The sequence below is a fragment of the Myotis yumanensis genome, unplaced genomic scaffold (genome assembly GCF_028538775.1).
Source record: "Myotis yumanensis isolate MYYU_CA2020_CCGP unplaced genomic scaffold, mMyoYum1.0.hap1 SCAF_8, whole genome shotgun sequence".
In the NCBI taxonomy this organism is placed as follows: domain Eukaryota; kingdom Metazoa; phylum Chordata; class Mammalia; order Chiroptera; family Vespertilionidae; genus Myotis; species Myotis yumanensis.
In genome coordinates this window covers 62,915,405-62,941,659 of record NW_027223759.1, presented here as the reverse complement: position 1 = coordinate 62,941,659, position 26,255 = coordinate 62,915,405, and the positions used below count along the sequence as shown (strand labels likewise).

The following is a 26,255-nucleotide window of genomic DNA, read 5'->3' as shown; positions in this document are numbered from 1 at the left end:
ATTGAGTGACATTGGAGATAAAATTTGTATTATTTAAAATAACTTTTTGTCTAAGGGTATATAGTCACATTCTTGTAAGCAAATGACAAATGAATCTCATGTTCCTCTGTAATAAAAAATACTGCTTATTCCAATGCTAAGGATCTAACTTACAGTTTTAAAACAAACTGAAGAAATAAAAATATAGCAATCAATGAACAGTAACCATAAACAATCAAAGGCAAAAGCCTGAAATAAAAATGATGAGTCATCAAAGCATTCGTTTAATTCTGAAAGTGCTGACTTTTCAGGGTGCTCAAAGATTGTACCCTTTCATTTTTAAAAAAAATATATTTTTAATTGATTTCAGAGAGGAAGGGAGAGGGAGAGATAGCAACATCAATGATGAGAATCACTGATCAGCTGCCTCCACACCCCCTACTGCGGATCAAGCCCACAACCCGGGCATGTGCCCTGACCTCCTGGTTCATAGGTCGACGCTCAACCACTGAACCATGTGGTCCAGGCTATTGTACCCTTTTCAATCTCAGTAGGTGTTTGTATGCTTAAAAAATTTAAGTTTGGTTTCTTTCAAGTTCCTCTATAATCTCACTATTAAAAAAAATTGTTTGATAACAATGCTGCCGTTCAGTCATCAGATTTAAAAAATGAAAATCGAGGACCGTAAGATAAACCTAAATTTCAGGTAAAAAAGCAAGTAACTTTTTAGTATTAGTAGGTACCATGCAACATTTGGGAGATAGGCAGTATATGTCACTAAATACAGTTTGAATTGTGCTGCAATTGTAAAACAGATTGAACTAATCTGAAACTAATTGGGGACCTCTCTACACAAGGTTTTTGGATTAAAGTGGACACAAAGTTCCAGTTTGACCCCATCAAATCTGGATTCCTGTTCTGAAACATCATTAAATTTTAGTCAAAATCTGTTATTGGACATCCATGTGATGGACAGTGAGCTGGAGCATCTTCCAGTAACAAAACTGGACCTTTGGCAGATACTTCTTCATGAAGTTTGTGACAAGAATGGCTTTTTACTCTTTAACAACTACTAAAAATTCAATTTACAGCAAAAGAACTAGGCTACGAATACAACCTAGTATTTCAAAAGTTTAATGCCTTTTTAAAAATAGGACAGAACATTAACCATACAAGGGGAAATTTTTGATTAATTGTACTATAATTTATAAAAAAATGCCTTTTTGTATCATTAAATTGCCAACTTCTTTAAAATATAGGAATATTGTTCTTTTATGCCAGAATATGCAAGAAGTCATAAGTTAAATATAATCTTATATAAAATAAAGTTAAAGCAATTAGAGCATCTATTTTTTTTTTTTAATAAAGGAGCCTGTATTCATTTGAATGGGTTGAGGTTAAGATGCCACTGAAATATTTATTTTATTAATTTAAAAAAATATTTTTATTGATTACAGAGAGGAAGGGAAGAGGGAGGGAGGGAGGGAGGGAGGGAGAGAGGGAGGGAGGGAGGGAGAGAGAGACAAACATCAATGATGAGAGAGAATCATTGATTAGCTGCCTCCTGCATGCCCTCTACCGGGGATCACACCCACAACCCAGGCATGCGCCCTTGATGGGAATCGTACCCGGGACCCTTCAGTCCACAGGCTGACACTCTATCCACTGAGCTAAACCAGCTAGGAGAGCATCTATTTTTATATACGACAAGATCAAAGCAGATTATAACATCGCAACCTCATCTTTCTAGCCTGTTTTCATTTTAAGGAAGTATATTTAATGACTATGGCATTTCATGTTAGTACACTGAAGTAAAATTGCAAATGTGACAAAAATGAAATAATTCATTTGGTAGAAGTTACTTGTTCTCCTAAGATTTGTCTCTATTCCTACTGGCAAAGCCTCACCAATGAAAAGGTGTGATTTTTTTAAAAAGTTCACAATGCTGTAAAAACTAGCTCTGTCACAAATGAGGTATTGCTGTAATGTCTCACAGTTTGCATCTTTTGTTAAAATTGGAGAGATATGATTTAACAGCTTGAGGCATAGTTTTGTCTCAAAATAATCCACATTTATTTATTACAACCAAGAAGTTAAGAATTATTCCTTTAGTATATATAAGGATGAGATTCATATGCCTTTATACATGTAGTATTACTCTTATTCTTTTCCTATATGTACATTATTTCAAAGTAATACTCAAGACTGGTATAAGAAAAAAGAAAATTAGGAAAAGTTAAATCTAGCATTTTCAATCACATCCATTAAAAAAACTACTTTATAAAGATTAATACAATTTCTTAGGAGTCTTAAGCACCACATTTAAAAAATATTGCAATGAAAAAAAAAAAATACCATAAGCAAACGTATAATTTATTTTTGGAGAAAATAATTAAAATTAAGGTATTTCCAATAAAGGGGAGCAGTAACAATAGATCATACCATAGTTACATGTTATTTACCACATTCTGTACAATGTGGATGTGCTTAACATGTATTCACAGACAATCTGAACTTTTGAGATTTAAAAATCACAAATCCTTGTCAATGCCGTAAATTTACAAATGTTGAAATAAATACCTAGAAATAAGTAAATTTTAAAATCTGAAGCCTTTGACAGTGTTTATAGATCAACCCAAATGCTAAGTAGAAATAGTACAGTAAATAAATCGACATTACTACTAGTTTCCACTTAATTTCTTCATAATATGGCTATCTGGTGTTGCATTCGTGAAGATACTTCCTACAACCACGTGGGTACCCCAGAGATTATGACGAATCACTTTACAGCAGCCAAGGTCATCAATAGAGAATCCTAAATGACGATAGCGTTCATCTGTTTCAAAAAGAGTGGTGTTTGTATATGGTCCAAAAAACTGGAGGAAATTTAAAAAATGAAGTATTTTCATTAGCAAGAAAGACAATGTAGCAATAATTTTCATGCAAACATAAACATGTATCTATTTTAATACTCCAAATATTTTTAAAAAACAAATAATAAAAAGGTCGCATGAAACAAATAAACTGCCCTAACACCTCATCTCCCCCCAATACCTGTGCATTCTGGAAATGTGAAATGAATGATATAGCAAATTTCATGTTATCTAGAACCAAATGCATAACATTGCACCACCTTTAAAGATGGAATAAATTTTAGATAATCATCCGTGGTTCATCTTTATCATTTACAAGAAAAGGAAGCTAAAGTCCAGAGTAAGTTCTTCATTTTTAGTTTATACTCTATCTTACTTGACTTAGAGAAGAAACAGTATATATTCCTATCTGAAGATTTAAAAAAAAAAATTACTATTTTAACCAAAAAAACCCATACCCAGAATTTAAAATGTTACAATGTAATTCAGTTATTTTCAAAATATAACTTTGTGTTTTTAAAATTGTTACTTTTCCAAATATTTCTTTTATCATCCATATTTCCTTAATTCTAAAAATATTTTTTCTTCCTTAAAGAAACTACAGGTAAGTAATTTTCAACTAACAAACAATAAACACATCAATTCAATATAAATTAAATAATGAGGATGGAAATAACTTTTTATTATTTTTAATTTTAAAATCCTTAAAGTAATGGAGAAACCTAAGTATGAGGGATAGGGGTCCCTCCAAGTTGTGAATGCAACTGACTCATAGTGGTACTTTTTTGGGTAAAATTGTGAGGTTTGAAAAAAGTCTTAAATGATCTATTTTTACCAAGGTTATAGTTACAAAAAATTTCGCAATAATAAAAACCATTTCTACTTCAAGTTATATAACCAACCTGGCTTTAAAACTTTTAATTTAATTACTCACCGCCAAACCAGATGATGGGTCAATAAAGTCAGCCCAATAGCCTTCAGCTCGAAGAGCATAGCATATTTCCTTAGCACCATTGATAAACTGCATAGAAAAAGACAAATAATATGCTCAAGATAGTAGGGCTACCGATTTTTATTTTTAATAAATTTTTAAAATAAATGTTTTGCTTCAGAGAATTCAGTAAGATTAGTAACAACTTGAAACTGATAAAGTCATAAGATTATTTTCACCAGTCTAAAAGATTAATGGTTCATATAACATTTTGATTTTTTTCAAGAAGTCTAAATTGTGTATTTTTTTCTAAACTATTTATTTTAGAAACTAATTCTAATCAGTTCTGTGCTACTGATTCCTGAATTTATCATGAACTATAAGCTATAGTTGCTATTTTGTAACACTATGGAAATATTAGAAATAAGGTAAGAAAGGAAAACAAAATGTTCAAAATACAAAGATCTGAACCATTCATTAATTTGAATAAACATTAAAATCATATACTTGTTTATGTGCCCTTCAAAAACACATCTATCTCCTCTCAGTTGTGAAATACTTCTGAAAAGGTACATAGAAATAACGGGATAAATGGATACATGGGATAGGATGCTTACTTCTCATTATAAAACCATTTCTTTTGTATAGTGTATAATTATTATATACCATGTGCATGTATCACCTAGTCAAAATCTTGGCCTCGCCATCCTAATTCTTATGATTACTTTATTAGCTTTACCAGAAGTCTAACCAGTGGAGACAGTAACAAATATTAGGACCCAGACTAGAATGTTAAAAAAAAAAAAAAAGCACAAAAAATGACAGACCATAAATGTTTAAAAACAAGGGGATACGCCAGGCCAGTGTGGCTTGGTGGTTGAATGTAGACTCATGAACCAGGAGGTCATGGTTCAATTCCCAGTCAGGGCACATGCTCAGGGTTGCATTCTCTCTCATCATTGATGTTTCTATCTCTCTCCCTCTCCCTTCCTATCCTTGAAATCAACAAAAAAGATTAACTTATACCTATTTTTAAAAAATGGGGTATAGTTCCACTTTCAGCAATAACAGTAACAGGTACCAAACTTGTCATCTGCTGAAAACTATAAAAGTGACAAAAATATATGAGGCAACTATTTTTAGGTCCTGAATAACAGTCAGACAAAACTGTTATCTTTGACAGATGGAGAAAAGATGAAGTGATTCCCCATATTTTTCAGTTTTGTCTGGGTATACCCTCTAGTCATCAGGCAAAGAAGTGGATTCCAAGCAAATAATGGTGTCACTGCACTGAGGAGGTAGTAGAAAACAAGAATTATGGACTGCTGAAGCATATGGAATTTGTGGAATAGGTATTGAAGAGGGAGATAAGCAAACAAGGCTCCAAGTAGTTTGCAGCGCAACTGACTGATTCTATAGTCAAGAGCTGAGCTGTGCACGCACATGGTGAGATTCTGGGAGGCCAAGCAGAAAAAACCAACTGAGAGCTGAATTGTGATATCAGGGTGTGTGCAGTGCTACGTAATATGAATTCCTGGCCCACTCAGAGTAAACAGACTTCACTGACTTCAGTTGATATTCTCAAAAGTAAAAACCTTAGGAATATGGGCTATATCCTAAATAAGGGGTTAGCAAGCTATAACCTGAGGGCCCAACCTGGATGGCTGCCTGTTTACTGGAACTTGGCCAGGCCCATTTATTTATATACTGTCTATGGTTGCTTTCGCAATACAAGAGTCAAGTTGAATAGTTGGAGCCTTTGGCTTACAAAGCCTAACATATTTACTATCTGGCTCTTTACGGAAAAAGCTTGCTGACCCCTGCTATAGATGTACTAGTATACAACTTAAGCTAACTTATTTTCTCCCAATACTTTCTTGTAAACTAATAAGAAACATTAATACTGTGTTCTTTAGATTACGTTCACACTTAATATTTCTATTTATTGCTGTATTTAATTAATCCTCGTAATTCTTAAAAATAGAAAAACTACTGATATAGAAAAGTCACTAGAATATATATCAGTATCATGCAGAGAGGTGTTATACACAAACTGTAAGGAGAGAAAAAACAATACAATCAAATGTTTGTAATGCTTAACTAAAAGAATCTCATTATTATCACAAAAAGATCCAGTTTAAGTATTTCTCTTAAGATTTCTATTCGTCAATATTGAATACTGACATCTGCTGGAAAAATACATTTAAACCATAAAACATAAAATACCTATTTGGACAGGAAAATACATGTGGTTCTAAAATAATCACTAACGTATCTAAAATAGAAAAATCTGTGTGGTTTTTTCCCCATAAACTAAAAATCACAAGGTGAAGCATATACCATTTCAAAGCCCTGAAATCTATATATACTAGTAAAAGGCTAATATGCTGTGTCCCTCTGACTGTCCAACCAGTTGCTATGACAGGCACTGACCACCAGGGGGCAGACGCTCAATGCAGGAGTTGCCATGATGTGCACGGCAGCGCAGCACTTGGCTTCCCCCAAGTGGGACACAGGCCTTGCCACCACCCCGGAGCCACAGCCCACCAAATCGCAGCCAATGCTGCCGAGACCCCATGGCACAAAATGCGGCCCACAGCCCAGCCAGCCTGGAAATAGTGGCTGTGGGCGCTGGGTAATGGCATCACGTAGCAACGCCCAGCTTCCTCTCCCTAGTGACTAGCTTCCTTGGAGTTTCTTCAGCCGGGAACACGACTTGCTTTATAGCCAGGTGCAAACATTTCACACTTTAACCAAATATCTGTGAAGTGTTTTTCCCGTGCCTCATCTCATTTGATCCTCACAGAAGTCCAGGAGTAGGTAGATAGGAGACTCGGTAGAAACCTATTTTCTTTTCATTAGCTGGAAAACGGGGATTTAGAAAGTTTAGAAACTTGACCCAACTGAAAAGAAGAAATGGTGGACCTTGAAAATGACTTCAGGTTTTCTCACTGTGCAGAATATAGCCAAACACTGCTGCAGTTAAATATTTTACCCTTTGTTCCCCCTGGATGTTCTACAACAATAATCTGATTCATGTTGATATTTACTGCTGTGTTGCTGACAATTACCTGAAAGAGAAGTTGGGGTGCTTCACTGGGCTGGAAAAAGTTTAGCTAAATCAGAAAGCAGGACTAATTAAGCAAGTTTATTGTATATATACAAAAGGCTAAGCTGACTCGCACATGCGTGATACAGATAAAGCTCTCGCTGGTGCCAATCGCACACATGTGTTTCGATCTGTCACTGTCGATCGTGAATTTGGTTGACACTTCTATTATAGAGAAAGGGCGAAGAGCAATATTAAAATATTTCTTCTAATTAATTTCCTTTCAATGTGCATGAATCCATGCACCGGGCCACTAGTTGGTTATAAAAAACTGACTTACAACTATAATGGCATTAGTATCAAAAGAGGTTCAGAATCTTTAACTGGCCAAAAAATGCTATACACACAAGAGCTCTCTAGTGAGAGTAATAAGTATAAATTTAGTAAACATTATCTTGAAATGTAAATAAAAATGTTTATTGAGTTAATGCCTATTTAAATTTCAACTCTCTAAATTCAGATCTCTACAAGTCAGAAACAATGTCTTAATGCCTCTCTGTAATTTCCTTGTTAATTAACATATAACTTGCTCAGATTGTTGCCTACTGTATGAAATTTATTAACAAAGCTCAACGAGGGGACTTTTAAGTACTATGAAGTCATCATTATAAAACACTATTAATTGTGTAAATTATATTTTTACAAATGAAGAGAATCACACATCCAATATATAAAGAAAATATACAGTAATTCCTAACATTATCCTGCAAGGAAATTAGTAAAGGTAATTTTTTAAACTATAGTTAGCTAAGATTACCCGAGTTATTCCTAACCTGTCATACAGGCACAGGAATATTTCTTTTTATCTTTCAGACAAATAAATTGATATAACTCAACAAAAAAACCCTCAGAGAAGTAATTGCATAATTTTAAAATTTAAGACTTTAAGTCACTTATCATTTCTTGGGTTGGTAAAAATGAAAAGAAGTGCTTATATCCAAGGTAAGAGAGGGTGAGAGCTTATACACTACGACAATCTTTTTCGTGGGCAAATTGGCAGCACCTATCAAAATTTAAAATGAACATACCCCTTAATTTAGCACTTCCCTATTTAGAAATCTAGAGATACAAGTGTGTACATAAAGAATATATGTACAAATATATTCACCGCCTGTAAAAGAAAAAGTTTGGTTTTCAACTTGTAAGTTACTAAAGGAAAATTTTAAGTAACTTTAAAAAAAAGTATGGTTTGCCCATGGGATGTAAATGTAGATTTTACAAAAATAAAATCTATCTTTGTGTAATGTTATAGAAAGTTAAAACATATCTTCAGACTAAAAGCAAAAGACAAAAAAAAATGTGACTTTATCGTTTTTTATGATTATTGCACTGGACACAGTTACCATTTACTCCTTTAAGAAGGCTGGAGTAATTTTCATTGTTTATTTTACATGCTTTAGAGCAGTGGTTCTCAACCTTCCTAATGCTGTGACCCTTTAATACAGTTCTTCATGTTGTGGTGACCCCCAACCATAAACTTATTTTCGTTGCTACTTCATAACTGTAATTTTGCTACTGTTATGAATCGTAATGTAAGTATCAGATATGCAGGATGTATTTTCATTGTTCGCAACCCACAGGTTGAGAACTGCTGCTTGAGAGAGAGAGAGAGAGAGAGAGAGAGAGAGAGAGAGAGAGAGAGATATGGAAGGAGAAAGGAAGGTCAGACAGAAGGAGAGATGGGTATGAAGAGTGTATTTTATTTTTTTACCCTATTTTCCAAATGTCCTAAAACAAAACTAAATTCAAAAGAATTAAGTATTAGAATCTTAGTTGTTCAAAATTGTGGCATTGATATTCTTAGAAAAAATGTAAGCTCTTTAGTAATGAGATAAGTTAGCAGAGAATTAATAAAGGCTAGAAAAGACACCCAGCATTTTAATACATTGGTTCATTCCTATTTAAATAAAATCATAAAATTAAATTGTCAACAATTGAAAGAAATTACCTTTTCTAAGAGCATTTCTCTTTCATTTTCTACCTCCTCACTCCACACAGTCATATCATTTTTAGTTTTCTGTGTTACAGTCAGAATCATTAGTTTGTTGGTGGCCATTTCTGGAAACAGTGATTGAAAATCTATAAATAAAATAAAATAAAAAAATTCCAAGAAGAAAATAATTTGGTTTTAAAAAAGAGAATCAGTACATAAAAACACTTCTTTAGAAAGATGATTAAGTTAAAATTATTGTGGTACCAACTCAGGTTTATAAATGCATATTATTTTTTAAAAGGATGACAAACTTGATTTTGTTTCACTTCTGCTCTGGTTGGATGAACTGAAATATTAATGACAACAATTCTGAAGGGTTACATATAATGGTCTTATAATTTTTTAAAAAGTTTGTTATTAAGATTTTTCTTATGATTATGTATCAGCTCATGTAACTATAGCTGTAATAATCACAGAGGAGTGAAATGACTTTAGGGAAAAGCTACAGGGAAAAAGTTATTAAAAATTCTACTATGCCTATCCAATGGCATGGGGTCAGATGGCAGGGTACATCTGAAAGCCTCTATCTTGGCCATGTAATCATTTTCTTCCAGACATGGTAAAATATTAAGTAAAACAAAATATTACAATTCCTACGGAGCACATTATTCAACACATTAAAAAATTAGTACCATTATCAAATATACATTAGTGAAAAATGCATAGAAGCACAACATACCTCTTCGTAGCAATTCTGGGCATGTTTGGATTGCACACTCCACTTTGGCACTTTCAAAGTACGTTTCTGCATTGTTAATTTCTTGTTCAACAGGTGCATCATTACCCTAGGGGGAAAGGAAATATAAGTAAACAAAATCTAGAATTCAAATAAAATACCTTGCCTGTTATGAACTTGTCTTCCCTAGAAAGTTTTTTTTTTATAATCCTAATCTAACTATTGGTGGGGTAGTAGTTTTTTTCTGATACACTCAAACTTTTCTCTATGATGAATACAGGATCTGAAAAATCTAAAACAAACAAAAAACTGAAATAAAAAACCAAGAATGTATAAATATACTGATATAATGAAACTTGATATGAATAGAAGTTGGCTAAGACGTTAACTAAAATACCCTAATTGTGCTCATTATATTTTGGTGATATCTAATTATCTTTTCTTTCATTCTGTAATCTTTAAAATGGGGATATAACAACACTAACTTACAAAATAAGATGACTATAGAAAGAGCAGCCTCTCCTAAAAGAGCTTAGAGACTTTTATTCAACTGAAATTTACTGGGCATCTACTATACATAAGACACTGACAAGCACAGGCACTACAAAGGTAAAAAATCCAGTCTTTACTATTAGGTATATCAGAGCTAGTAGAAGAAAAATGGCATGAACAAATAAATGCAATCCAATAAGAAAAAATGCTACAGGGTTATGAAGAAAGCTTTCTAACATTATAGATAGGGAAGAAACTTGTTTTGCTGAGAGAAATCAGAAAAAAGTTGAAATCATCATATTTGAGCTAAATTTTAATTGATGTGCATGTTTGATAGCTAAAAAAATAGGTGCCAATATAGGTTAGAAATTCAGGAGGAAAAGAGTCCAGCAAGAGGTAATAATAGTGGTAAAGGCATTCAATGGTCAAAAAGAATGGTGTATTTAAAAAAATTAAAAGCATGCTGTAACTGAGGTACAGAGAAAGTAGGAAGTAGAGGGAGGTAAGGTGGAAATGATAAGGGTCAAAATTGTGGAAGGCCATATTTATACCACATTACAAAATTCTGACTTTATAAGAAATGAGGAATAGGCAGATAAGATAAAAAGCTAATGGTAGTATTACTTTGGAAGATGTATGGTAATGAGAAGCAGGTATAGCCTAGTAAAAGCCAACGTATTAATCACTTACTGCTTTACAGACACTTTCACATATAATCCTTATAACTTTCTGGGCCTGAGATGATTATTATTATTATCATTACCTTAAAAATCTTTATTATTGAAAATATTACATAAGTCGTCCCCCCCCCCCCCCCCCCCCCGCTTGACCTCTTCTAGTCCACCCCCGCCCTGGCCTGAGATTATTATCCCCATTTTAATAGAGACAGAGGCTATGAAAGGTAAGTCATTTTCTCATTAAGTAAATGGCAGAGCTAACCTTTGAACCTAGATTTATCCTTTCTCCATAGTCCATCATATTATATGCCTCTAAGAATCTAGGTAAGGTAGCCTGGAACTCTGGCAATATTAGTGAAAAGTCAAAGGGCACAAATAATATAAAAGCTACTTGAAGAGATAAAAGCAATGAGATTTCATTACTATTTATGTAGGTATAATGGAGAGAGGAGTCAAGGTTGGCAGTATAATTTTTATCTTGGGACAGTATGAGGATAGCTAAGTCATTTATACTCCAGAAATATGAAAGGACAGATTTTGAGAGAAAATAGAACTAATTCAGTACTAGACATGCAAAGTCTGGGGCTTGTGAGATATCCAAAGATGTTTGATGGGCAGACAGAAATACAGAACCAGAAATGGTAGAAATACTAAGTTAGAATTTATAAAAACACCGTCTGAGAAAGGAAGCCAAGGGAATAAGAGACCAGGAATTAATTTAAAAGATGAAGAACAGAAATGTCTGGGAAATACCATGTGATTGGTAGACAGAGGAGGAGCCATGAGGACTGAGAAGGAATTATCTGAGATAAAAAATCAGGGGAGTTCAACTGTATCCCAATATTAGGTTATCCTATATAATAAAGAGGTAATATGCAAATTGACCATCATGCCCTCACACAAGATGGCCACCACAAGATGGCCAACAGGGGAGGGCAGTTGTGGGCGACCAGGCCTGCAGGGGAGGGCAGTTGTGGGTGACCAGGCCTGCAGGAGAGGACAGTGAGGGGTGACCAGGCCAGCAGGGCAGGGCAGTTGGGGGCGACCAGGCCGGCAAGAGAGGGCAGTTGTGGGTGATTGGGCCAGCAGGGGAGCAGTTAGGCATTGATCAGGCTGGCAGGGGAATGGTTAGGGGTGATCAGGCTGGCAGGCAGAAGCTGTTAGGGGAAATCAGGCAGGCAGGCAGGCCAGTGAGCAGTTGGGAGCCAGCAGTCCCGGATTGTGAGAGGGATGTCCGACTGCCTGTTTAGGCCCGATCCCAGGGATCGGGCAGTCGGAAATCCCCTGAGGGGTCCCAGATTGGAGAGGGTGCAGCCTGGGCTGAGGGACAAACCCCTCACACCCCCCAATAATCCATAATAACTGTAAGGGGTTGTTGCTTTTAATAACATGGTGTTATTAAGAACCTAGCCTGAAATTATGTATAAATGTGAAAAATTACAAGAATCAGGGGTTTGACAGAAACTCTGAATAGCACATAGCTTTCCACTTGATTGGCAATGAAGCAATATTAGTTTAAAAACTCACTTAAAGCCCTAACTGGTTTGGCTCAGTGGATAGAGCATTGGCCTGCGGACTGAAGGGTCCCAGGTTCGATTCTGGTCAAGGGCATGTACCTTGGTTGTGGGCACATCCTCAGTGGGGAGTGTGCAGGAGGCAGCTGATTGATGTTTCTCTCTCATCGATGTTTCTAACTCTCTATCCCTCTCCCTCCTCTCTGTAAAAAATCAAATATATTAAAAAAAAACACAACTCACTTAAAAACATTCATTTATGCAATAGCAGTTTAAACATTCATTAAAAAGAACCCTCAGAAGTTGTATTTAAAATAACACAAGCCCATTATAAGTTTTCCTTTTTAGATTACTGCACCTGAAGAATTTCAGAGATCTCAAAATTTTCTTAAGTTTTTAAATGGCTAAAGGAGTATAGCAGGAATTTAGTCCATATACAAATAATTACAAGAAATAAAAGTGAAAAACAGAAATCTAAATTTTCAGTAATATAGAAATAATAAAATTGTCTTTATTTGATGGAATAAGTAGTTATCAAAAGACAGTTCTGAAGATTTAATTACCTAAAAAGACTATAATCTCAAGTAAAATACATAGGACAATGCCAACTTTCAAAAATCTATATATGTTTTTTTTGTATATATTGGAATTAAGTATTTTTCTTTTACTTTTTCAAATAAAAGTACTGTTTATGGAAATTAATATAGCATTATAAAAACCGAATATATGATATTAATAATTTACCTGAAATTCATTCACATATTGTGCCATCACAAACTCATGTCTTTCACTTGATAAAGGTTCTGCTAAAACATCAGGTAAAGTTTTATGAACCTGGCTTTTCTTCTGTGACACGGTCCCATTGAGATGACAATCAAAACCTATGTTCCCAGGAAGCTGAAATCTCTGGTCCTGAGGCCCAAATGGTCCCATTATTTCATCTGGCCATATTGTTCGAGAGCCTGAAAAGAAACAACAAAATGAGTCATTTTCTCTTTAATGATAAAGTATACTTGGAGACTGAAAGAATGAATTCTTTTTAGAATTGGGTACTTTTTACCTAAATGGTAGACTTTTGAAATTTGCTTTCCTATGTGAACATAGTTTCGAGTTATTTCCAAATTGCTAATCAAAGCAACCAGTTGTCAGCTCCTAAGCAAGTCCATTATTAGGAAATTTAATAAAAGTACTGTAATCCATATTATTTAATGCTTGATAATTATGAAAAAGAATATAGTAAATCTTTACTGATACCGAAGTCCAAGACCAGCCATGGGCAAACTACGGCCCGCGGGCCGGATCCGGCCCATTTGAAATGAATAAAACTAAAAAACAAAAAGACCATACCATTTTATGTAATGATGTTTACTTTGAATTTATATTAGTTCACACAAACACTCCATCCATACTTTTGTTCCGGCCCTCTGGTCCAGTTTAAGAACCCATTGTGGCCCTCGAGTCAAAAAGTTTGCCCACCCCTGTCCAAGACACATTACCTTAAGAGAAAAAGCTAAGTCAAATAATAGTATTTATTTTAAAATCTTTTATTTATGTTTTTAAAAGGGGGGGGTGATCTAAAATGAAACATCCTATCCTATAAAGAGGTAATATGCAAATTGACCCTCCCACCCTTGCATCACAAGATGGCCGCCCCCACGTTGTCACAAGATGGCTCACAGGGGAGGGCAGTTGGGGGCGATCGGGCCGGCAGGGAAGCAGTTAGGCATCAATCAGGCTGGCAGGGGAATGGTTAGGGGGTGATCAGGTTGGCAGGCAGAAGAGGTTAGGGGCAATCAGGCAGACAGACAGGCGAGTGGTTAGGAGCCAGCAGTCCTGGATTGTGAGAGGGATGTCTGACTGCCGGTTTAGGCCCATTCCCGCAGGGATCAGGCCTAAACTGGCAGTCAGACATCCCCGAGAGGTCCCAGATTGGAGAGGGTGCAGGCTGGGCTGAGAGATCCCCGCCCCCCAGTGCACGAATTTCATGCACCGGGCCTCTAGTACTGAACATAACAGGGGTTACCCTAGGGGAGGGGCATGAAGCTTTGTTAATGATGAGCTGGAAAAATCTTTTATGAACCATGTGACATAATGCTGTTTACCAAGCTGAATGAGTTAACATGGATTAAATACTTACAGAAGAAGAGAAACAGTGCTTCATTCACTTTTTAAAAATATCCTAACTTGTGAAAATTTCAAAAAGATCCAGGAAAGAATAAAGTAGAAAACTAAACAAAGAAATTCTCAAGTAGGAGTTTTGTTTACAGAAAGGGATGATTGCCGAAGACATCAGTTGGCAATAAAAACATTTTTTAATACTCTGTCCAAACTGAGTGACTAAAAATGGCCATAGAAATATGACTGCTGCATCATTAGAATGTGTCGTCATATTCATCTTCTAGAACTATGACAAACATCCATCAATCATAAAACTCTTCCCTCTTGAATCTAGACAATGTCTCATAATTCTTAACCCCAAACACTCTAGCCTAATATTTCTTAAACTTTTAAGAAGTATTTAAGAATTATCAGAGTCTTGGCCAGGTGGCTCAGTTGGTTGGAGCATTGTCCCATACACCAAAGGGTTTCAGGATCCATTCAACAAGGCACATACCTAGGTTGTGGGTTCAGTTCCAGGTTGGGGAGCTTACAAGAGGCAGCTGATTGATGTTTCTCTTTCTTTCTCTCTCTAAAAATCAATAAAAATATATCCTCAGGTGAAGGAAAAAGAAAGTAAAAATGTCAAAAAAATCATCGGAGATCTTATAAAACTGTAGATTCTGATTTATTAAATCTGGAGTGGGGCTCAAGATTCTTTATTTCTATCAAGTTTCTAGATGATATTGATGCTATTAGTCTGCAGACCACTGTGAGTAATAAGGCTGACACACACTAATAATTAACTGAAGTCAGTTCAAAAGCAAAAACCTATCAGCTATTTTTTAATAAGATGGGTTTTAAAGACTATTCAGATCTAACAGTCTCTTGAAAAAAAAAAATCCCATGTTAATAGTGGATCTGAGCATAATTTCATGTTGACTGGTCATTTAGTTTTTTTCTTCCAGGAATAGTCTGTTCATATACATTTTAAAAAATTGTTTGGTTTCTCTCTTCTTGTTCCCCCAACCAAAGAACTTATATACTTAAATGAATAGCCCATGGACATGGGCAATAGGGTAGTGAAGTAATGGGGGGGTGGGGGCGGAGAGGGGGTAGGTAGGGGCTGGGAGAAGGGGGGTAAGGGGGAAAATGGGAGATATCTGTAATATCAGTAACAATAAAAAGTATATAAAAATAATAAAGAAAAATTTAAAATAAATTATAATAGGATTTTCACTGAATCTGGATTAAAATCTGTAAAAATAAAAACAAAATTTATATCATAACATGTGACAAAAATTGTCTGGTTTCCTACTGTCTTTTTCCTATTAGTCTATGAAATATATATTTTTTAATATATTCAGGATACAAACCCCTGAATGTCAAATCTTTCATTTATGATACATACATGTTTAGCCTTCCAAAGATATAAGTTGGAGTAATTAGAGATGGAGTATAAAACTGGGGCAAGAAAACCTGGGGCATGCTCAAGTAAACTTAAATTACACAGTAAGTAATGTGTTGCAAGAAAAAAAGGATCCCATGCCCAGTTCCTTTAGGATACATTACATTAAGTTCCTAAGAGCCCTCCCTTAATATTTTAGTGTGCATTATAAGTCTCCAATATAGGAGCTCCAGTGGCGCAATCGGTTAGCGCGCGGTACTTATAAGTCTCCAATATAGGTCTGTGGCACAGAACACTTCTGAAATTTACCTAATCACATAAATTAAAAAAAAATTTTTTTAGAACCAGAAAATTTTTCATAGGTTAGGGACTGGAACTGCTACTGAAAGTAGTGGGAGGCAACCAAGGTTTATTAAGGAATTGACAGAATTAAAATGTTTTAGAATGATTAATAATGTGCAAGATGGATTAGATGAAGCAGAATTTGTAGAGGATAAGTTACTGATTCAATAAACACATATATAAAAAGTGCCAGCTATTTAAAAAATTCAGCAAAGAATGGTAAAAAGTGGTAAGTGTAATAGCATTAAAAAATTTGTTTCAGAGATGCCGAAACCGGTTTGGCTCAGTGGATAGAGCGTCGGCCTGTGGACTGAAAGGTCCCGGGTTCAATTCCGGTCAAGGGCATGTACCTGGGTTGCGCGCACATCCCCAGTAGGAGATGTGCAGGAGGCAGCTGGTCGATGTTTCTCTCTCATCGATGTTTCTAACTCTCTATCTCTCTCCCTTCCTCTCTGTAGAAAATCAATGAAATATATATAAAAAAAAAAAAATTTGTTTCAGAGAGGACTGTATGTTTTTGAAGAGAGAAAGAAACTAATCTATCTTACCTAATAATAGACAAACATGTAAACTGACCATCCCTCCACTACTTTCACCAGCCAATCAGGAGAGTATGCAAATTAACCCAACTAAGATGGCGGTTAATTTGCATACATAGGCCGAAGCGGCGGAGCGAAGACTGAAGGCTCTGGCCGGAGCAGTGACAACTGAAGGCTCCGGCCAGAGCGAAGGCCTGGGTTCCGGGTACCGGAGGAAAACCGGTGCCGGCAGCCAGGGGAAGGGAAGGCCTATTGCACGAATCTCTTCGTGCAACGGGCCTCTAATAAAAGAGAAACATGGTAATTAGCCGTATGGCCGCTACCCTTCCCATTGGCTAATCAGTGAGATATGCAAATTAACTGCCAGCCAAGATGGCGGCCGGCAGCCAGGCAGCTTGAAGCGAACAGGGAGGCTTGCTTGCTTCAGTGACGGAGGAAGCCAAGCTTCCCCGCCTGCGCTGCAGGCCTCTGAGCTTGCAGTTTGAAACACTGTAACAAATATAGAAGCTAAACAAAACCCCAGAAACTGGCTTTAGTCAGCCAGGCTTCAGCCAGCAAGGCTGCAACATTGTTTCGAATACAGAAGGTAAACAAAGGCCAGAAACCTGCTTTCAGCAGCCGAGCCTCAGAGAGAAAGCCGGCTCTCAGCTCCAGTGACAGCCATAGAAGGTAAATAAATGCCATAATTAAAAAAAAAGAAAAAAAGGAGAGGTTTGGAGCTTCAGTCGCCCACCAGCCTGAAAACAGCCCTCAGCCCCTCACCCAGACTGGCCAGGCACCCCAGTGGGGACCCCCACCCTGAAGCAACAAGATGGCGGCTAATTTGCATACTGAAGGCAGGCGGCAGCAGGCAAGGCTGTCTGCGGTTTGGGACTCAGATCTGTGACCCTGCCGGGCAGGGGCAGTGCTTGAGGCTGTCCGCGGTCTGGGACCTGGATCCATGTCCTCGAGAGTGGGGCGGCAGTGCTTGAGGCTGTCCGCGGTCCCGGGACCCGGATCTGTGACCTGGTGGGCAGGGGGGCAGCACGGGAGGCTGTCTGCAGTCCGGGACTCAGATCTGTGACCCTGCCGGACCTGGTGGGCAGGGGGGCAGCACGGGAGGCTGTCTGCAGTCCGGGACTCAGATCTGTGACCCTGCCGGACCTGGTGGGCAGGGGGGCAGCACGGGAGGCTGTCTGCAGTCCAGGACCCGAATCTGTGACCCTGCCGGGTGGGGGTCAGTGCTTGAGGCTGTCCACGGGACCAAGACACGGATCTGTGACCCTGCTGGGGCGGGGGCAGCGCTTGAGGCTGTGCATGGTCCTGGGACTCGGATCCGTGACCCTTCACGGTGGGGAGGCAGCCATCAGCGCCCAGGAGTGACTGCGCAAGACCCGCCTCCTGGCCCAGAAGGTGCAGGATCGCAGGGACAGCCACCGTGGCGGGCCAGACTGACGTCCTCCTGGCCGCACCACGGGGGTTTGCCGATCTGCAAAGCCAGAGGCCTCCGGTGTGCACATCCCCCCTGGCATGCGAACATCCCCCAGCACACTGTCACCCTCCAGCGCCTGCAACAGTTGCAAACCAAGGTGCCCACAAGTTCCCCCCGCCTCTCCACCGCACTTCCATCAACCCGGCATGTCTAACACCCCCACAGGATGTGCACACATCCCCTCTGATGCTCTCACGTCCTTTGGAGAGTGTCTGGGTGTTCTGGGTGCTGAGGGTGGGCGCCTGTGAGATGACAGTGAGAGGGCGGAGTGGTGATGACCTGTTCCCACAGAGGCCAGTGCAGCTACAAGATCACCTCTGAGGGGTTAATGCAGGTGCTGAGGCAGGAGCAGGTGCAGACAGACGCGGTTGGCGCGGGTGGGCGCGGGTTGCCCTCTCTGAGGTGCCTTCGGTCAGCGTTCAAGATCAAGAGCCCAGAGGCAGAGAGGAATTCCATCCTCTTAGTGAAACAGTGGGATAGTCGGGGCGACTGTAGAGGAGGAATGTGCACTTTGGGTGCCAGCACCTATGAGTGAAGGCTGCCCTGACTGAGCCTTGCTTGCTTGGGGCCTAGAGCACTCCTGAATGGGTGACAGGACATGCTTTTCCGAATTAATGAGAGAAAATGTTGATTCTCCTGCTGCCCACGAAGGTGGAAAGTGAAGTGGGGAGACATGTGGGGAATGAGCAAGGTTCCCTGTCTGGGGGCTCCAAATCTGCTATTGGTTTCTTTCACCACTGACTAGAGATATACAGGGTGTCCCCTCAAAATGTATACACACTTTGAATACCTACTAATTCCAATGGTTTTAAGCATAAGAAAGGAACAACAATGGAGCTGTTATCTTTTAAAAGTGTGGGCACAGATAGTTAGACATTCCCTGAGGGGTCTCAGATTGCTGAGGGTGAAGGCCAGACTGAGGGGCCCCTTCTCCCCCCCCCTCCCCCCCAGTGCACGAATTTCATGCACCGGGCTACTAGTATATATATAAAAGCCTAAGCGACCGTCACAACAGAAACAACTGAACGGACGACTGAACAGGCTGTGTGGGGTGACCAGGCCGGCAGGGGGGTTAGTGAGGGATGACCAAACAACTGAGCAGCGAGCTGCGTGGGGCAACCAGGCTGGCGGGGGGAGGGGGGCAGTTAGGGGTGACCAGGCCGGCAGGGGTGTGTGTGTGGGGGGGTGGGGGGGGTGGGGGGGTGGAGTTAGGGGTGACCAGACCAGCAGGGGAGGGAGGGGGCAGTTGGGGGCGACCAGGCTGGCAGGGGGGGCAGTTGGAGGACACCAGATCATCATGCGGGGCAGTTAGAGGTGATCAGGCAGGCAGGTGAGCAGTTAGAAGACAGTGGTCCCGGATTGTGAGAGGGTGCAGGCTGGTCTGAGGGGACCCCCCCACTTCATGCACGAATTTCGTGCACCAGGCCTCTAGTGTTTAAGAAAGTAAGTTTTAGAAACCAATATTCTTTTATTTTTTAAAATGTTGTAGCTTTTGGATATAAATATTTAGGCAGAACTCTGAGTCTATATTCAATGGTATAAGCTTAACTTTAGAAAATCTGTAAAACCTCAAGAAATATTATAGGAAACACAACTAAAAATGTTTTGAAACAATTATAAGGAAAGCAATAATAATGTTTACTTACATATATCGGGAGGTGCAGTGGCCACATGAGACTCATCAGAACCTGAAGATCCTGCAGTTGAAAAGGCTTTGGGATTGACAACCCTTTTAATTAAAGAGTAAAATCCTGGGAGATAGGAAACCAGTCTGGCTCTGTTACAGAGCACCTAAAAATGACACAAAATTTTAAATTATTTTTTTCTGGATATAAATGTTATACTTTGACAACCTCTGGCAAATCACACTGCAATATATCTTTTAAAACCTACATTTATTCTTTTCATATGAAAAGCATTATGTATATTTATAATTTTAAAAATAAACACGAATATTAAAACAAGTAGTAAGTTACTTTGCCAATAAAGACCAGAATTAAGAGTGCTACACTAGAGAGAATGGAACCTCTAAAAATTGCACTAAAAAGGTAGCCCAAGTAGTCCCAAGTAGTAAGATTCTTCTATTCTCAAAACACGGAACTTTCAAAACCTTTCCTTAGATCAAAACCTGCTTATTTTCTAACCCTTGTCTTCTTTTACTGCTATAAATTGTGCCAATTATCTCCCATGCCATCTTTCCTCTTGGTTTTATGGCAATGTCCACTTTCTCCCATTTTAGCACATACTTTTGTGGTACATTTTTTGATCCTAAGTTCATTTCCTTGACTCTGAGGTGTTACAATGAATGACTGTGTAAATGCGTAAACTTTTAGTAAAATACTTGAGTCAGAATAATTTAATGCAGGGGTTGGGAAACTATAGCCAAATAAAGTCTGCTGTTTGTTTTGATAAAGCAAGTTTTATTGTAACAGTAACACCCACTTATACGGCTACTTTCGCAATAGCAGAATTAAATACAGTTGCACAGACACTTTATGGCCCACAAAGCCTAAAATATTTACTATCTGGCCCTTTACAGTAAAAAATTAAAAAATTGCCAACTCTTAGTTTAGTGGAAAAGAATAAAAACAAATATGTCATCTGTAAAATTCTATTTAAATATCTGAATAATTAAGAAATCCTTGAAGGAGAAGAAAAAGTTTCAGGGAGGGTATATTAGGTTTTGTAGAAATTTGCTAGGGAAAGTGGAATTTCAATGAGCGACTTTCAGGAACAAAGGTATGAAGCTGTAAAAGATATATTCAAAGAGTGATAAGTTCAGTGAGGGAGGATATAGGGGAGTGCAGTAAGAAACAGTCTTGAAAGTTGACTTGTGGGCAACTATAAAAGGCTCTGTATTTGGCACAGACAGTAAAGGGCTGGTTATATCAAGATAACAAATCAGAATTTTATTCTGTAGGCAGGGAATGGAGTAAACTGATAAAAATATGGACATCTTAAGGTATGTACCATTAAGGGCAGCACAGAGAATGGACTGGAGTGGGGTTAGAGAGGTGGTATGAAACTAGTTACCGGGATGTTGAAATAGTCCAGCCATTTGACACTTTACTCGTTCTTTTTCCCTTTCACCTAGTATTCTGAAATCCAACCCATGTGTTCTTTCTGACTTTATTTCTTACCATAAGTATAAGACATCAGAACTGGTCTTATTCTGACAGCATTTATTACTAATTTTACCCTCCCTTCCCTTACTTCACTCTTTTGTCACATAAAAATATCTTCCTCACATTTTCCATATTTCTCTGCCTTCTTTTAGACTGTCAAAAGAGTTCTTATGCTAAAATGCCCTTTTTCCTCACATTCTAAGCCTTAAATATTCCAACTCTTAAAGACCTGGAATACAACCTTCTCTGAGTCTCCTAAGTGCATGGCATGACTCCAAAGCATTCAGTCCACCTGAAAATTTAAGCACTCCCTTGTGTCTGTATCCAATCTGCCCAAAGAGGCAAAAGTGGTAATTATTACGTTTTTTTACCTACTAGAAAAACTAGACTTTTGGGTGTTTCTATAATACTCTAAATTTACCTTTACAATTGAGGACATTTAACAGATTGAATATGCCTCAGAATCTAAAATGCAAATATCAAAAATATTTGAGCAAAGCCTCAAAATAAGAAGTTTAATAAGAGATTAGCTGAAAGAGGCAATATTAAATAGCAATCAATAGTGTTAGTTGCCCTAACCGGTTTGGCTCAGTGGATAGAGCGTCTGCCTGTGGACTCAAGGGTCCCGGGTTCGATTCCGGTCAAGGGCATGTACCCTGGTTGCGGGCACATCCCCAGTGGGGAGGCAGCTGATCGATGTTTCTCTCTCATCGATGTTTCTAACTCTCTATCCCTCTCCCTTCCTCTCTGTAAAAAATCAATAAAATATATTTAAAAAAAAATAGTGTTAGTTACTTTGGGCCAGGTCCTTGTGCTAAGTGCTTCAAACAATTTCTGAAGTAGCCTAATATTATTAACAATTATTTTAGCCTCTTAGTACCTAGGCCACTAGACTCTATTTTGATTTTTCTTCATGGTAAAACTTTTAACAAAAGTTATATAATGAGATGTGAGTTTTGTTCCTATTCTAAGAAAATCTAATCACCAAGTTTCATTTTATTTGCAAAATAAACCAGCATTTAATTTGTCCACTGAAATAGATAGCTGATGATAGTACTAAGTTAGTTTCAAATTCTTCCCTTTAACCTATATGGCTCTCAAATCTTTTATTGTTGAAGTGAAATATTTTGTGGGAATTTGACAGATTTTATGACATTGGGTCAACTAATGAACATAATGATTACAAGTAGCAGCCAATAAAATAGCCCCCAAATTAGAATAGCCAGCTTATTTTAGTTTGAGGATAAGTATATATTTTATACATGACTAAATTCAAACAAACCCAGGACTCTAAACTTGGGAAGATGACAAGCTATTAAGATTCAAAGTTTAAAACCCTTTTAGCATGTAAATAGAAACAGTCTTTTAGGCACTTCTTAGGCCTAAGTTCTGTGAGGAGAAAAATGGTCTATACCAAAGACTGAAAACTGGTCATCTATGAAACATACCCATATGCATCCACAGACATTTTTGTGTGGTCCACAGTGTTACACAAGAAATTTGTATTGAGTATCAACATTGAGAAACTGAGAGATTTCACACAAAAGGTGCAGATTTTTGGCTGTTCTTGAAGATCTGGCAGCAATGGATTCAGATTCCCAAAAGGCAATAGTTAGCGACAAATGCTGTGACTAAGGAAGGCTGCTCTCTTTATATCAGAAGTAGACATTTCAGTTTGTCAAAATCCCCACCAATGCCTCTTAATTTACCTGTCTACCTACTGAAGCATGGGCATTTTTGATCCTTGTTATGTATGCTAAGATATGGTTAAAGACACACATATCTGCATATTTTATTAGTAACATCCATTCAGTGTTTACAAGGCATATAAACACCAAATTTAAAAAGTACATTTGAATATTAAAATTAACTTTATATGACCTTCTTTCTAATAATAAGAGGATTTACAAAGTAGCTTTAAAATTATTTACCCTACCGAAATAATTTATAAAGCCAGGTCAAATACTAGCATTCTACTCTAATTAATGTCCACCACGTGCTGCTTTACAATGTTCCCCTTCTGTGGTCATGGCTGGGTAAAAATTCATCTTACGTGGCCAAGATTATAACCTGTCCCTGTAGTCACATCATTAGACTCTCGCTTAATACATCAGGTTCGATTACAGAAACACTACCCTGGGTAACTGTTGCCATATTAATCTCCCTCACACACTGCTCCAAATCATCATGATTTAAAAAACAATGTCTAAATTACTGTTTGGCCTTCAAGGCTCTCTATTAGTTGATCAGAAGTCTACAATCTACTTATTTCCCAGTAACTTTATCTACCTATCTTATACTCGGGAAGGCAAAACTAACTTGTTGATTTTTGAAAGGCGGAATGCCTTTAAATGTATGTACTCCTGTTCTTCCCACTTAAACCTTGAGATTCTCTGGGCCCAATTCTTCCACAAAACACAAATTAAACGCTTCTCAGACTAAATGATCCCAGGTCCCCATTTCTCTTCTCCGCAAAGCTGAGTCCACACTGCACTGACGTGTGTGTAGCTTTAAAAAAAATCACTTCCCACTTTTATTGCTGCTGTTTTCCTTTCTACGTCACGTCCCCCACTGTATGAACTCCTTACGCTAGGGCGTGTCCGATTTATAACCGGGCTTTGACAGCCAATAAATACCTCCCGTCTCTGTGAATGCTATCTCTTGCTTTCATTTTGTTGGATTTGGAAAGTTACTTGCTGTACGAAAACTGCTAACAAAACATCCCGTTTGGCTCACAAAGAATTTAAAAACAGCTTAAAAACAGATTCAAAGTATTTGACTGAAACAATATATTTTTAAAAAATATTGAAAGGATGCTGGCCCTGCATGCATTTCTAAACCTGAGTGTGTAGGAACAAGTACCAGTGCCCCTGCACTGAAAAGGATGCGCTCCCGCTGCCGCGGAGGCGCAGAACGTGCACTTCCCACCCCTGCTCCCCTGGGCACTGTCCACACCCAAACCTGCGACTTCCTACCGTTTCTGTCCGGTGGCACACAACGCTAATCAAAATACTGAAGCGCGCACGCACAGAATTTTGCCGATGTGACCACAAACACAGATATAAACTTGACTCCCTCACACCGAACGGCTGCCGTGCTGGCGGCTGTCATGTTTGATCTGACAATCTAAGGGAAGGTCAGTGCCCGGCTGGCCAGGGATCGCCCGCTTGAAAAACCCTGCGGCACCGGAGGGATTTACCGGCTGGAAATTACCGGCTGGAACACAGGATGTCGCCGACACCCTCCCAAACCCGGCCTCCACCTTTTCCTAACGGGCTCCCACACTAGCACTGGACTAAGCTGCCCCTTGCGAGGCTCGTTTACTCACATTGGCCATTTCCGGCGGAGAGAGCAGACGCAGAGGATCCTCCCTTCCGTGAAGCTACTCCTGGGAAAGGACAGAACGACAGGCGGTGACGGGTTCGGCTTAACAGAGACTCGGGAACGGCGCTCTCTCCCACTGTGTGTCCCTGGATCACCGCAGGCCCAACGTCAGGGTTCGGTCCACCCAAGGAGGCCGAGTAACTTTACCTACCAATTGGTTCGGCTCGGCCCGCCCGGCCCAGACCCCCGCCAGCCCCCGCCCCCGCCCGGGAGGCCCGCGGCTCGGGGCCCTCGGTTCGGGGCCCTGGGGGTGCGCCCGCAGTAAACAACTCGGGCCAGACCCGGGCAGCAGTGGGGAGCCTGCGCCCAGGGCTGGTCCCCAGGGTCGAAGCAGGCATTTAACACAGGTCAGGGCGGCCACCGAAAGCTCCAAACAAAGGTTCGAGCTGAACGGGAAGAGTGAGGAGGCGAAAAAGCGTCTGAAGCCGGAGTGACAGGACAAAATGGGGACAGAGACGTGGCCCGGTGGGAAGAGGCGCAATACCGAGAGCTGTGGCCGAAGACGGGCGCATTTGGAGGGGCTACCGCGGGCGGAAACCACCCATACCTGTCACCGCCGCCGCCTCCAGCTGTCCCAGACCCCGACTCTTCCCGCCGCGAAGATGGCGGCGGCCACGGCAGCTGGGTTGCGCCTGCGCGGACAGTGCCTAGGCTGAGGAAGTTGCTTCGGAGCCTATTGAAGGAGAGGCTCCTCGCTGCGCACGCGCACAGGAGGTCTACGCAGAGCCGGCCTTTCATTGGCTAGTCCAGGCCAACAATGTGGGAGGAGAAAAGGTGGGAGAGTGACGTGTAGGAATTGCCAGGAGGGTCCCCGCCCCGCCCCCCCCCTCCCCCCGCCCCGCCCCCCCCCTCCTTTGGTTAGGTGTTCATTTCATTTTGTTCATTAACTTACTGTTCTGGTTCATAGATTGCCCTCACCCCAGAATTTTCTTACTGCCCCCAGTAAATATAGTCTTCTGTTCTTTGTATATACTTTTATTCACGACTCACTGTTTTTGAGCATAGGACACTTAGGTTTTTCTTTGCCTATCAGCCTTTAATAGGCTCAAAATATATGTTAGTTAATTACAATTACAATTAATTTTTATTTAGCAATTTAATTTTTGTTTATCTATGTTATTTTTTAATTAACCGAAATCCATACTTTATTCATACTGATATTTCTGTTGGGTCATATTGGACAAGTTAGTCTATGTTTTTTGTTTCCTTACTGTACTGGGCTGCATATGGGGCGCGCTGTGCTGTCTGTTCCTGGAACAGACAGATAGGAAGGTATTGACATCAGGTCAGGCCTTGAGATATGGTCGCATGGTCCCTCCTCAATATACTGTGCTCTCTGTTCCCGGAAAACCTAGATAGGAAGGTGATAATGCTATACTGTGTCGGGAACAAATTGCGTAAACAAGGCTTTGTAACTTTGTAGTTTTTGCAAATAAATATGCTGTAACTTTTGCAGTCTGGACCACAGTTCAGACTTTTACTTCCGCGGGGTGCTGAAACTGTCGTCAGCTGGCCAGCTTAAAAGGCACCTAAATTTAAATTCTGAGTCGGTGGTCTATCTCGCTGAGTCAACCCATAACACTTACTTTTTAAAAAAAATATCGATTTTTATTGATTCAGAGAGGAATGGAGAGGGAGAGAGATA

General features: G+C 39.3%; 1 protein-coding gene across 1 annotated transcript; it reads right to left on the bottom strand.

The window, feature by feature from the left end:
• Nucleotides 1–2,331: 2,331 nt before the first annotated feature.
• On the bottom strand, nt 2,332–25,258 carry MMADHC (metabolism of cobalamin associated D). The gene is made up of 8 exons (XM_070423028.1): nt 25,158–25,258; nt 24,555–24,614; nt 19,748–19,892; nt 12,989–13,206; nt 9,565–9,670; nt 8,841–8,971; nt 3,787–3,873; nt 2,332–2,855 (listed from the first exon to the last, which is right to left on the bottom strand). Exons 2-8 carry the CDS (start codon nt 24,561–24,563, stop codon nt 2,661–2,663), a joined length of 891 nt encoding a protein of 296 aa, XP_070279129.1. The 5' UTR covers nt 24,564–24,614; nt 25,158–25,258; the 3' UTR covers nt 2,332–2,660.
• Nucleotides 25,259–26,255: the final 997 nt, after the last annotated feature.